This window comes from Eptesicus fuscus, chromosome 4, assembly GCF_027574615.1.
Source record: "Eptesicus fuscus isolate TK198812 chromosome 4, DD_ASM_mEF_20220401, whole genome shotgun sequence".
Taxonomy (NCBI): Eukaryota; Metazoa; Chordata; class Mammalia; order Chiroptera; family Vespertilionidae; genus Eptesicus; species Eptesicus fuscus.
The window spans coordinates 71,250,250-71,264,841 of record NC_072476.1 but is presented as its reverse complement, the minus strand read 5'-3'; the positions used below and the strand labels follow the sequence as shown (position 1 = coordinate 71,264,841).

The window sequence follows — 14,592 nt, the reverse complement described above, 5'->3', positions numbered from 1 at the left end:
TTACCAACAAAATTCTTTAAAGCGTTTGTCCCAGCAATTCTACTCCTGGGAATTTATCTTAAGGAAACAGTCATGGAGATAATGCAATAATATACTTATGGTGATGTGTACTGCTTCACTGATTATGATAGCAAAAAATGGAAACACGATAAATGTATAACAATAGTAAACCTGTTAAAGAGAATTTATTACAACAATATAAAGAATAACCATGCAGTCATTAAAAATAAGGTTGTTAAAGAATATTTATGGCAAGGAAAGGAATGTGTATGATAAACAGAGAAAGAAGCAAGTAATAAAACAGTATGTCAGTATGATTCAATCTGGGAGAAGAGGGATTTGAAAAGAACTTGAACTGACTGTCAGAATGTAAACCCAGGTATTTGGATTAAAACCCATTTTTTATTTTTCTTTCTTTTTTTTAAATAAGAAATTAAAATATTTTTGGTAGCATACAGGGCTTTTGCCAGTTCCATAAGTTCGGAGGGGGAACAAACCTCTATAAAAAGTTGTTTTTTCTTTATTAAAGTATATTTAATAAAATAACTATATAATTATTTTTCTGATCAAAGTTTTGCTTTAAACTTTAAGAAGTAAAACTTTCACATATAATAATTTAATGTGAAGTCATTTAACTGGTTGGCATCTTTGTTGGCATCATCTCCGTCCATCATAGCTCACCCTTACATATGATTATCACGTGCCAAGCACAGCTTTAAGTGCTTTTACATTTATCAACTCATTTAATCCTACTAATGCTTCTAAAAAAGTATTGCTATTGTCCCAATTTTATAGATAAAGCAACTAAAGCACAAGAGATTAAATAACATGCCCTAAGTTACATACCTAGTAAGTAATAGATTTGAACTCAGGCTAGCCCTATTGTCCTCTTAGCCACTCCACTGCCTATACTGTAATTTACTCAACAATATGATATCACATATTGTAAGGCATATCTGAAGCATGATTGCTGTCGGGTGATATAAATTTTTAAAAGACTTCACAATTAGTTAGTTGTAGTAATAGTGTAATTACATAGGTTTATGTTTCCTATAAAAGAGCACCGGAATATGCTGCTTTATGATCATCCTATTGAGATGACATGGTATGGGGTACTAAAAAATATTTTAATTTCCATAAACATAAAATATGACTGGAAAAGAGAAAGCATATTGCTACTTCTAAGCCTAATCTATCATAAGGCCATACATTACCTCAGCATAAATATTTTCTAATGTATTATCAACTGACCTCATGAAATAGTCATGTAATTTCATAACCTAAAAGAACTTAGAAATTATCAGCCATTTATTTTTCACTTTACAAATGAATAAAATGAGACACAAATTAACTCAATTGATTAAAGGGCTCTGATTTCCAACAGATACAGTAAGGAAATGTCAAGTTACTTATTCAAACCACAGAACTGTTTTTAGTAGCCAGTCCACTGCTAGGGTTGCTAAGTACACTTCCTTAGAGGGAAACAATGATTACTTCAGGCAGCAGAGAGCTCTCACTCTTCCTTGCAGTTACTTCCCTTACTTTCTACCTCCAACTGCTTACTAATTCTTACACTCAGCTCAAGCGTTATGTTACATCTGGAAACTGCTAGGTGGGTTAAGTACCCCAATACCCAACAGCATTCTGGGCATATCTCTATCTCATTTCATTTATAATGCGTCAATCTAACGGCCACTTTATGTGCTTCCCCTATGACATTCTGAGAGTTCCTTGGGTAGGGACAATGTTGTATCCATTTAGAAACTCCAGCATGGAGCAGATTACTTAGATCATAGCACGTATTTATTTAATAAATGTTTTCTGAAGACACAGATAAATTCAGTACTTGTAATTTTCCTGATATGCAGTGTGTACCAAACAAATAACCTCTGTGGATTATGATGTGCCTCTTATATGAAACAAGAAATGTGTCTGCCCCCTTTCAAATTCTTTTCATTTATTTTTATTTCAGAGAGGAAGGGAGAAGGAGAGACAGAAACATCAATGAGAGAGAATCATTGATTGGCTGCCTCCTGCACAATACCCACTGGGGATCGAGCCCGAAACCTGGGCATGTGCCCTTGACTGGAATCCAACCCGTGACCCTTCAGTCTGCAGGCCAATGCTCTATCCACTGAGCCAAACCAGCTAGGGCTCTGCCCCCCTTTCAAAACTAATCAAATTCTCACAGCTAAGAACTCATGCAAAGGGAGAATAACTTCTTAATTTTTGATCAACAAACTGCTTGCCATGGACAATGGAGAACTAATATATGCAGGCTAATAAGTAGCATATAATGAAGTCAATATTTTAAGAGCCATTATCAACAATGCTTTTCTCCCATAACACTCCACTTGTCTGTATTTGTAAGTACAGATCATACTTCTGCCACAAGCCTTTGTAGCTTTTTGTTTTCCTCCTCATTTTGTTACTACACTTTGCAACTCTATTAGATCTCTTATATAAGTTGTTACCTGTTCAGGTATCTGGATCCCTGACTACATCTGTAAGATAAATTCCTAGAAAAGAATTGCCAGGTCAAAATTGTTAGGTGTATACAATTTAAATTTTAAGAGATATTGTTAAAATGACTCCAAAAGCTACACCTATATATATGCCTATCAAAAACATATGTAGAATGCCGGTTTCTCTAAATCTTTGCAATAATGGATGTTGCTTTAAAATCTTTGCCAATAGGTGAAAAATTATCCAAATTTGGCTCCAATTTTATTTTAATTTCTCTATATTAAGTATGTCTCTGTATCATATATTTTGATTTCCCTATATTAAGGAATTTGTCATGAAACAGTCCAGGTAAATAATATAAATACAACAGCTTTATGTTCTGTTTATAAGAATGAAACAACCTACAAACATAACTCACCTCTAGCATGGGAAAACTATATTGAAAAATGATAGTAGTTTAATATTCATTAAGTCTTACTTGTTACTCTTGTAGTGCAAAACGTACCTACCAACAAAGTCAATTCCATTATCTCTTTCTCACAATGCAGAAGATGAGTATACATCTTTGCACACCTGGGTTAGTATATTTGTATGATTCTAAGTTCTTAGAAGTGGGTGTGCTGAGACAAAGATCTTTTGCAGTTAAAATACTGTTAGATATAGCCATTCTGGCCTCTAAAAGCTTTTTGTACCTAATTCTGTTTCCATCAAAAGTGTGGCAAGTAGAAGATGGTGGTGTACTTTATATTTGAAATTACTTTCCTTATTCCCTACCTCCTTAAGTTAGATATCTCAATCCCCATAGTCAACATTTAACAATGTAGGAAGTTGTAAAATACAGATAACTAGAGGCCCGGTGCATGAAAATTCATGCACTGGAGGGGGGGTCCCTCAGCCCAGCCTGCCCCCTCTCAGAGTCCGGGAGCCCTCAGGAGCAGGAGGCAACCCAGTGATCAGGGGAAGGTGACGCCCCATCACACCTCTGCTGCTGCCACTGCCGGCAGCGCAAGCCTCAGCGGGCCCTGGTTACCTGAGCCTCGGGCAGCCCTGGGTAGCTGGGCAGCCGCCATCCAAGGCTCGCCTGCACCTTGGGCTGGCCCTGGGCGGCTGGGGGGCTGGGGGGACTGGGCGCCACCATCTTTGAGGGCGTGGCAGTCAATTAGCATATTCCCTCCTTATAGTCTGTGGGCACCACCATCTTTGAGGGTGGGGCAGTCAATTAGCATATTCCCTCCTTATTGGCTGTGATGGGTGAGGGTCAATTAGCATATTCCCTCTTTATTAGATAGGGTTATTTACTAAAACAAGTATAAATTACTAAAGCAAAATACCTTAAAATGAATTTGTGCACTTTTGTCTGAACAATTATATTTATTCAAGTAATACATAGATTAGATTAAAAGATACTAATAAAGATACTGAATAGATTAAAGATACTAATAAAACCAATTTCTAAAATTTTCTTGCTATATTCATCTATAATTTTTTATAATAGATGTTAATATACTTTGAGACATATAAATGAAAGGTACTCCAAAAATAAAACATGTCACTAAATACAGAAGAAAAAATTTTAATTTTAATACTTACAATCATCTAGATCAAGAAGTGAAACATCTTTGGTAACAAGATTTCTATCTTGCTTTATTTTTGTTTCTTTCTCCTATAAAATAAGAAATATATAACTTATTGCATGTTCTATTTAAAAAACCTAAGAGGTAGTCCTTTATGTTTTAAAGCAAACATTTTCCTCTGCATAATCTTATAAGAAAAATAAACTTCTATGTGGGTACACAAAATGGTTGTTTTGAATCAAAATTTTTATTTCAGTTAGCATATAGTATTTCTTATCCACCATGCAAACTGTTAATTATTTTTAAATATTTGGTGTTTAAAGATTATAAAGAACCTTCAAAAGAAAACTTAAAGGGAAATAATTATTTTATAATCTGACAACATTTTGCTAACATAAAAAATGTAATGTGGCCCTGGCCAGGTAGCTCAGTTGGTTAGTGTTGCTCCAGTATGCCAAGGTTGAGGGTTTGATCCCCAGTAAAAGCACATACAAGGAGAAACCAACAAATCCATAAATAAGTATAACAACAAGTCAATGTTTCTCTCTCTTTCTTCCTCTCTCTACAAAAAAAAAAAAAAAAGTAATGTGGCTCTTTGTTAGAAAGAGTACAAATATTCTTGAAAATAATTTTTAAATAAGTTGATTTAAGAAAAAAACACTCAAACAATATATGAGATGGTCAATGGCATGTGATAGATTAGCCTTGCTGAGATATAGTTTGTGACATACATTGTACCAGGTACTTAACCTTTTGCACTCGGATGTCGAGTGTGACTCGACACGGTTAGCATTAGAATGAAGGAATCGAGAAAAAAGCAAGCGAGTGCAAAGGGTTAATATTTCAACATTGGGTTGGCTGTGTTAGACTTCTTCTGCCAAAGGTATTCATTAAAATCTATAAATGGGCCTGGCCGGATATTTTCAGGTTCCTGCTCTTTAGGATGAAAAGAATTCACTTAATTTCTTTACTGTTTTCCTTTGGGGAGAGTATTTCAAAACATACCTGCACACAATTAGGGCTTCCTCTACCTCAGATTTGCTTATTCAGTCTACTATATTTTTGAAACTTGGATAACCATGGACTAGAAAAGTGTCTCTAAGCCTGAGGTATACATAGTTTGCTTAGAGATTCAGAAAAAAATGTGTAATCTTTAAAAAAAAAAACAAGTGCAGTATGGAGTAGCATCATCAACAATTAAAGACAAACAAAGATTAGGGTGTTAAATAGATATATTTGAATCAAGGTCATCACTTATCTTTATAATGTTTACCTTCTTTTTGCATTAAATCTTCTCAAATAAAAGGCCAAAACTTAAGTTTTTGCTAAAATGTTTTTGTTTGTTCATTCATTCATTCGTTAATAGATACAGAATTTTTAATATGTATCAGATTCTGTGCTAAGCAATGGAAGTAACACACCCAAAACAGACATAGTCCCTGCTTCAGATAACTTACAATTTATCAAAGGAGTTTATAGCTTATTGTATATGTAAATTATTACAAATATGTTTGAAGTATTTTTTTCTAACCACAAAAAATTAGCAAGCTATTACTACACCATGCCTGCATGAACAAGAGCAATACACCAAATTTCATGTTAGGTAACATTTTTAAAAGATTTTAAGTTCTGTTTGTTTTCCTCCTACTGCCAATACTCAGAAAAAAATATTTTCAAGGCTCACACAATAATACACATTAAAACACTAAATAAAAACATCAGCATTAATTTTTTTTCTCAAATTAATTATTTCTGCCATTGAAAACTCCAAATCAACTAGATGGGTTTTAATTTTCATTATTTATTATAAACAGCATTTACCCCTCTCTCCACACCTCAAATGAATAACAATTTCTAGGGCTAGGGGGAAAAAAAAGAAGAAATGTTAGTTTTGAAGCTGAAATGTAAAAGCTGTAAGTAACAAAAACAGGCTCAGAAAGCAAATGCCATCTCAACTACAATATCTTCCTTGTGAAGAAAGAACATATAACAAAAAGAGCTTATTACCATGTGACTTATCAACATGCTATGCTGAGCACAATGGGTGTAGCTTCCTATAAGCTACAATGGTGCATGACTACCTTTATGGAACTGTAACCTCCCTACCTGAAAAATTAGAAACCTTTCAAATTGAGATAAAGTTAAAGCTGTAGGCAAGTCTATACCTTATTTTCTACTTCACAGCTAAGAGTTTGTAACAATATCTATTAAATACATATCAGGTCACATACAACACAGGACAGAGCTGCATGTGAAATTGGTTTAAAACCTAAAACATAAAGAAAAAATGGCTCTCAAAAGGACAGAGTTTCATTGACTTTCTGAGAACAGCAAATAACCAATGACTGAAATACAACATTAGCAATAGATAATGGTCATTTCTACTAAATTGAAAAAGCCTTGCATTTTGAATCAAGGCTATAAAAAGCTTCACGATGTGCTTGGCATTACTCTCTTATGTTATATTTCATTTTTCATTTTAAAAAATCCATAGTAAGTTCAAAACATTTTCATACTTAAAGGATCTACTATAAAAATAAAAATCTGAATTCTAAACAAAGAAGTTAAGAGCCCTATTCCATCAAACATTTCTCCATTTGCAATTCATCTTGGTAATAGAGACAGAACCTGGGTAAATGCATATAGGACTTGAGGCAGGAGATTTTTCTTGCTCAATGCATAATTCATGTGCTCCGCCTGCAAAGTGTGTAAAATGAGAATTTCACACCGCAGCATGAGCCATGGAGCTGCAGAGAAAAGGCAGATGAAATCATATTTTACTGTGTGAATTTTATTCCTTACCCTCCCAATATTTATACAAAACCATCATTGACAAACCAAACACATTGACAGATCACCCACTGTTTCCATTGTGTTAGTACTTGAGAAGATATCAGGCAGAAACACAGATAATTTGTTTTTGTATATATTTTTTTAAATAGAGAATTAGGTTTTTAACAGCTGAGTGACTGTATTAGTCTTTTATAAGGACAACAGTAACTGATCTTAAAATCTCACTACAAAAAAACCTAGCTATCAATTCATCACCCTCAAATCCCCATTTTGTTTCTATGGTATTCGATTATACACCTCAACACATCAACATTCTCAAAATGAAATACAAAGTTACAGGGTTAAGACACTAATTTCTATTTAATATATGTCATTTCAAATAATAAATAAAAGATCCTGGAAATTCTTATTAAGCTCCAAATAATACAAAGTTATGTTTGTATTATATCTGTAAATATATCTGTAAAGATTTTTTATGCATTATGCATGCTGATTTTTTTAAAAAAAGCAAGTAGGGAAAAAAAGATCTTACACGACAAGCACCAAATATGCTTCCTAAGAGGAAACTATTGCAAAGAGGTTTGAAATTTAAACCACAGAACAGGTTAAGTATGTAAAGTCTGTTAAACCCATACCATGCTGTGTAATCAACAAAAATTCAAGGCTAATTTTTAGCCTCACACAGCAAGATATTTGCATGAAATATTTTCAATTAGAATTACCAATCAAGTACCATTTAGACTCTCTTGCCTTCAAATCATCTAATAATTTTGACTTTAAAAATCTGAGGCTCACACTTACACTGTGCTTTAATACAAAAAAGGTACATTACCAGTAAATTAAGACTTCTTTATAGGTTAAAAACTAGTCTAAACTGTTAAACAAATCTACCCTATTAAATTATTTCTACTTCAATAAGAAAGCTTGCTTAAGGGCCTTTACTATTATTTAAAGATTTCAATTGAAGTCAAATAATATTTCTATTCTGGAGAACTTAAAACGTCATCAACTAAACTGGGAAAGACATAAATTGAAAGAGGCAAAGCTTTGAATTTCAAGAGTAAAAACCAATATTCTATGATATTCACTTAAGTTATATAATTGCAACATACATAAATACTTGTGAAAACACAAGTAAAACTTGTTTTCTACATCTCAAATAGGGTAGAAAACAGTTCTTTCCATTCTTATCCATAATCTATCTCAGATCAAATGCCAAAATCTTTTTAAACCCAATTATTTGGGGCAAAAGAATTATTTCATAAAAAAGACTAGACTCAAAGTAAAATATTTCTCTATTATAGATATTCTGGAAACAAACACTTAAAAATAAAAATGTGCTTGCCCATCAAAATAATTGTAACTGAAAAACAAGATAACTTTCTTTGGTCATTACTGACAATATCTGATCTCAATTAAGGACATCTCTCAATCAATAATGCAAAGAGCCTGGCCAGTGTGGCTTAGTAGTTTAGTGTCGACCCATGAACTAGGAGGTCACAGTTCAATTCCAGGTCAGAGCACATGCCTGGGTTATGAGCTTGATCCCCAGTAGGGGGTGTTCGGGAGGCAGCTGATCATTGATGTTTCTATCTCTCCATTTCCCTTCCTCTCTCTGAAAAAAATAAAATAAAATATAAAAAATACAATCTTACAAACATAACACCAGAATGTACGACTATAGTTTTGCATCCTATGAATCTGCTGGGGCATAGTGTCAAATGACAAACACTTCAGCAACATAATTCAACAGATTCTTACCATTTGACTGTCCCTACACCATTCACATGAGTAATACCCTCTCATCAGTAATGGTTTTTATCTCATGAAGTCTTTCTCAACTACAAGTGGAGGGACCACCCTTTGATAAGGGGCCACTTTCTCCTCAGCTTGTATTTCCTGTAATAAGAGAAGTGTAAGAGGAAGAACAAAGACATAGAAATGGAAAAGTATACAGCACAATAAGAGAACAAAAAATAGTATATTGGGATCAGAACACAGGGAACACAAAGAGGTTTAAGTCTAGAAAGGACGGTTTGGACATGTTAGCCTGAGGATTTACTGAACTTGAATGATAATGGAGCATCATTATAGGTAATGTGAGCATTAACCTGGCAGCTACACAGAAGGACTGGGATTGGGGAAGCTCTGCGAATGACCAATGGCAATGGTCTATGAGTGAGGTAATAAAGAGCTGATCTAGAATGGTCGTGGTAGAAAAAGAAGAAACAGGTATGAGAAATAACACAGAGAACCTCTAAGACTTGGCAACTATATGAACATGCAGGATGAGGGGGGAATCAAAGACAATTCTGGGGCTACCGATCTGGGAGAAAAAAGTCTGGTACAAATGGCAGAGCATGTGTCCTTCTGGCTATATCGATAGGTTTGGGAAATCAGTGGCTCTTGACAGATCTAAGAAATTGGCTTGAATTTGGGGGAAAAAATGTTATAGCTGTTGTAGGGATCTATAAATGTTATTATGGAAGATGTCATATAAGTTTTAGTTAAAACTATAGGAGTGAATAAGTCTCACAATAGGAAAACTTGTAGCGAAAAAAAAAAGACAAAACAAAATAATTCACATTAACTTTTATTTATTAATGTATTTTTAAATTTAATTTATTGGAGTGACACTGGTTAAAAAGATTAATTTTAATACTTTACAGGTCTCAAGTATACAATGCTATCATATATACAGATGATGTATCATAATATTTTTGAAAAATAATATATACTAAGCACTAATTTGGGGGCAATGTTGACACTTGGGTGTCAGAAGGTGGTAAAAGTGAAGCAATCAAAAGACTGAAAGGTCAAAGAAGTCAGAAGAAAAAGGATGCAGAGTTTCAAGCAGTAGAGGAAGAGTCATAAAAGTTCCGAGAAGGATCTGAGAGAAGGCCACTGGGTTGGGGGAAGATCACGGTTGACTTTTCAGAGCAATATCTGTAAGAAGTGATAAAAGTCAAAACCAATTTCAAAGGGACTAAGAAATAATTAAGAGGCAATAGATGGAGATTATCTAGATTATTTTTCTAAACTCTCATTGTCACACACTCTCACTGTCTCTGACTCTCTTCAACTCCCTCCCCCCTCTCTCTCTTTAAACGCTGGGGAAAACTTGAGTGCTTTGGTTAGCGGAGGAAGCATTATGGAAGAAAAAGAGTAAAGGTGCAAAGGAAGCTGATGATTCTTAACAAAACAAGGCCAAAAGGAAGTAGGACTTATTCTTGGTTCGGTGGATAGGGTCACTTACTCAGAGCTACCAGTATTCAAAGAAAAATAAAGGTAAATAGATTGTGTGTTAGAGAGCAGAGTGGTAGGAGACACTCACAGCATATGGCAGCTCAGTATTCTGCAGGAAGTGGATGAGATCACAGGCTGCAAGTCAGGGGTCACCCTGAATGTTGACTTATAACTTGAATGGTATAAAAAGAGGAAAAAAACATACAGAAGACATAAGAGTTATTAAAAAATGTTGGTTCCTTTTAGCATTGGTGTTCTATAATGCTAATATTGTTGCTCTCTCATGGAATTAATGTTCAAGTAAAAAAATGTTAATACTGCTCTGGCTAGTGTTTCCAAGTGGTTAGAGCATCAACCCACACATTGAAGGGTTGCAGGTTTGATTATTGGTCAAGGGAACATAACTGGGTTACAGGTTCATTATCTGGCCCCAGTCGGGGTGCATGTGGGAATCAAACAATCGATGTGTCTCTCTCATATCGATCTCTCTAAATATATATCTTTTTTTCTCTCTCTCTTCCTCCCTCTTCTCTCCCCTGTCTCTATCTAAAAGCAATGGAAAAAATCCTCAGGGGAAGATTTTAAAAAATAGTTAACACTGATGTTTTATATTTATATAGTGCTTTACAATGATTTTCCACATTAGATTTTTTATAACAGCACCTGAAAGAAGTAAAGTAGTTATTAGCATTTCTACTTTATAGATGAGGAAACCGAAGGTTAAAGATATTATCGCCCAACAAGTACAAGACTATGCCTATCCCATAGGACCACCATATTCAAGGTACCTCAAGTTCTCATTTTCATGCTCAGTATTCCCAAAGCACATTGTCCAAATAAAACAAATGAAAGAAAAAGAGTAAAAGTATAGGATCTAGTTTGGCTGCAGATTTAAGTCTTATGAATTTTCAGGACTAAAATACTGTCATACTAAATTAATGTAAAGCACCCACCATCTGCCTTTATTACTCATAATTTAGAGCAGAAGCCACAACACTTGGTGCAAGAAGGACTCTTCTATAATTACAGAGTTGCCAATGATTAGAAAATTGGTATACTTGTAATTGCATGGTAGACTCCAAATCACTCAGAAAAAAGTAGAAAGAAAAAAATAGTTATGGGGTTCCAAGGTAGAAAATATTCCAACTAATAAATTAAAACAACCCATCCTGTCTGTCTATTATAGACAGGAAAAGGCATTCTATTATAGAGAAAGTAAACTACATAAGCAAAACACATAGACCTAAAACTATTAACAACATGAATAAAGCCTGAATTTTTCAAGAGTCTTGAATCATTGAAATACTTCAAAATTTTATAATGATTTTCTACAGTAAAATATTTTCAATTACAAAGAAATGTAATCTGATCATTGATAGTCTTTAACAAACATGAACCAAATTGAACTGCTGATCTGCGGTACCCCTGTGGCTCTTTAATGGGGTCCTAAACCCCTGCTTCCAATACTATACAGTATTTTTCAACTTTTATAAAACTTCATAACTTGTAATACATTAAACGATAAAGAATTGAAAAAAAAAAAAAGAATAACTCATTTTAATTCCACCCACTTGACATTCACTGATTTCTTGCTTGGTCATTTTTAAAAACACTGACTTCTTAATCTGGGTTATACTTACTGTTAATTTCTAAAGTCCCTTTATTTCATTTTAAATAACAACTTAAGCTTTTTTTGTAATTTAATAAAGTAGAAAATGAGAGGATATCAAACTCACTATGTAATAAGTTTTATACAAGGGCAGGTTAATAAACCAGTAAGATTTTATGTAAATTTTTGAAAAAAAATCTTAGATATATCTATATATATAAAAGCCTAAGCGACTGTCCAACCATCTGACTGGTATCTATGATGTGCAATGGCCACCAGGGGGCAGACGCTCCAAACAGTAGCTATGATGCGCACTGACCACCAAGGGCAGATGCTCAATGCAGGAGCTGCCGAGCTGCGGTGACTTGGCAGCTGCGGTTCTCGGTGACGCACCTGGAACCAGAGAGGAGGGAGCCTGATTCCAGGGTGCATCACCTGAGAACCACCCTCTCACAATGTGGGACCCCTCGGGGGATGTCGGAGAGCGGGTTTCGGCCCAATCCGCACAGGCCAGGCCAAGGGACCACCTGTGCACAAATCTGTGCACCAGGCCTTTAGTATATAATATAGAGACAAGTTTTGAATATAAATTCAAATTTAAAATAGGTTTTGCTATATGCAAGGATATTTGAAAGATGGTAAGACAAATATTAACCAATTTTAAACATGCTTATTCTTTAACAATAAATCTCTGAATAGAGGAGGGCAATTATATACTTCAATGGATTTATTTTCATCCTTGGCTCCTCCAATGAGAAACTGGTAAGTATAGAACAAATAAATGGGGGGAAAAACTATTAAGTATAATATTTGCTTTTGATTTCAAATATTCTTTTATTACATAAAAAGTATTTTTTATTTCTGAAAGATGTTTTATCAATAATAAATATTGTTTTATTGAATTCTTTTTCAGCAAAAAAAAAAAAAAAAGAATTGAATTCAATTTAAAAGATAAGACTTGACCATATTTTCAACATATAGAATACAGTTTATTTTTTAAAAACCTCATTTGAGCCCAGTTGGTGTGATTCAGTGGTTGAGCATCGGACCATGAACCAGGAGGTCAGGTTCCATTCCCGGTCAGGGCACATGCCCGGATTGCAGACTCCATCCCCAATAGGGGGCATGCAGAAGGCAGACGATTGATGATGTTTCTCTCTCATCAATGTTTCTATCTCTCTATCCCCCTCTCTTCCTCTCTCTAAAATCAATTTAAACACACACACACACACACACACACACACACACACACACACATATATATAATAAAAAAGTTTAAAAACAAAACAAAATTGCATTTGAAGCCTAGCATCAACATGATCCATTTATAGGAAGGGAGCAATAACCAAAGATCAGAAAGATATTCATTAGGTTTGAATTTTGTATTAATAACTACATTTTTGCAATTCATACTTTTTTTTTGGCTGCAAAGCAGACAAGGTTAAAGGTTAAAAATATATCAATAAGTGTAACATTCTATTACATAAATGGTGCTTACCTTTGCTTTAAATACATGGCTACTGAATTTTTATTAGTTAAGGAATGTATATCCTCTGATTAAAGCTTTAAAAATATTATCCAAAATACCTGATATTTTTTAAAAGGTTATTAGTCTCAATTTCATAGGCCACATTTACATTTATATTCCTTTGCTCAATACTATTTCTGCCTTCCTTTTACTTCCCCTTTAGCAAAAACTCCCTTGTCACAACCTAGCAAAGAACAACAAAGGCCATACTCATAACTACTGAGCTCTTTAATTTCAATGGCAAATGATGAGGTTTAAAAAAATGTTTCTAACTTCTTTGCAGGGTTGAGTTAGAAGGGAAGCAATTACCTAGAAAAAAAATAATATAAAATCAGAGGTGTGGATGAATAAGATAGTGTTTTAGTTGTCAGTGACAATATTAAATTCCTTTCTTAGATTCTTGATTTTCTGTAACACTATTTTCACAAATATTTATTCTTAATTGGGAAAAGGCTATGAAAACATTTATTTTCAATTACAACAAACGTGTAACCTCTTACCTTTGTGACTTTTCTGGATTTAGATTCACTTTCTGATTTTGATTCAGATTCTGAAGAACTGTCTTCTATTGAACTAGATTCTCCACTGGAAGAATCTGAAGTTTCAGATTTTTCATTTTCTGTCTCCCCATCTTCAGAATCACTATATGTAAGAATAAATTTTGAAATATAAACTTTAAATCCTTTATATAAACAAGTTTAAGTAGTTTGAAAAAATCAAATGACAAATGTTCTATTTGTCCAGTTTGCCTATAAATCCTAACATTGACTAGAGAAGAGTATTTCACTGGAACCACTTCTTCTTAGTATTTAAAAAGATGATGGCCTGGCTGGTGTGGCTCAGTGAGTGTCGACCTATGAACCAGGAGGTCACGGTTTGATTCCCCAGTCAGGGCACATGCCCAGGTTGTAGGCTTGATCCCCCAGTAGGGGGCGAGTAGGAAGCAGCTGATCAATGATTCTCTCATCGTTGATGCTTCTATCTCACTCCCTTCCTCTCTAAAATCAATAAAAATACATTTAAATAAATGGATTGATAGACGAAAAATATGGTTTTAAAATCCCAGAATATAGTGAACTAATAATATAGGTTATAGGTTATAACCAAATAAATTAGATCCCATTCAAAACTAATTATACCACATCACACAATCTCAAATGCAAAAGATGATAAAATAACCTAAAATTATATCCTAAATTGAAAAAACTAATAATTGAATGTTTGATTAACCAGGAATATATATTAAGTGCTAACAGTAATGACTTTAAAGATACTTAGGCTGATTTTAAAAAGCTGTCTCAAATTATTAAGTGTTCATTAATAAGTTTAAGTATTTATACATGGACGTTTGCTAAAATAGACTTGCATTTTATAAA

General features: G+C 34.0%; 1 protein-coding gene across 4 annotated transcripts in view; it reads right to left on the bottom strand.

Moving 5' to 3' along the window:
* Nucleotides 1-14,592, bottom strand: part of AP3B1 (adaptor related protein complex 3 subunit beta 1) — a 186,939-nt gene that overhangs the window by 66,157 nt on the left and 106,190 nt on the right. For all 4 annotated transcript variants that reach the window (XM_054715136.1, XM_028139688.2, XM_008161965.3 and 1 more), the window contains exons 20-21: nt 13,717-13,858; nt 4,057-4,129 (exon numbers count right to left, since the gene is read on the bottom strand). In XM_054715136.1, coding sequence (XP_054571111.1) covers nt 4,057-4,129; nt 13,717-13,858 — 215 coding nt within the window. The remainder of the gene's footprint in view (nt 1-4,056; nt 4,130-13,716; nt 13,859-14,592) is intronic.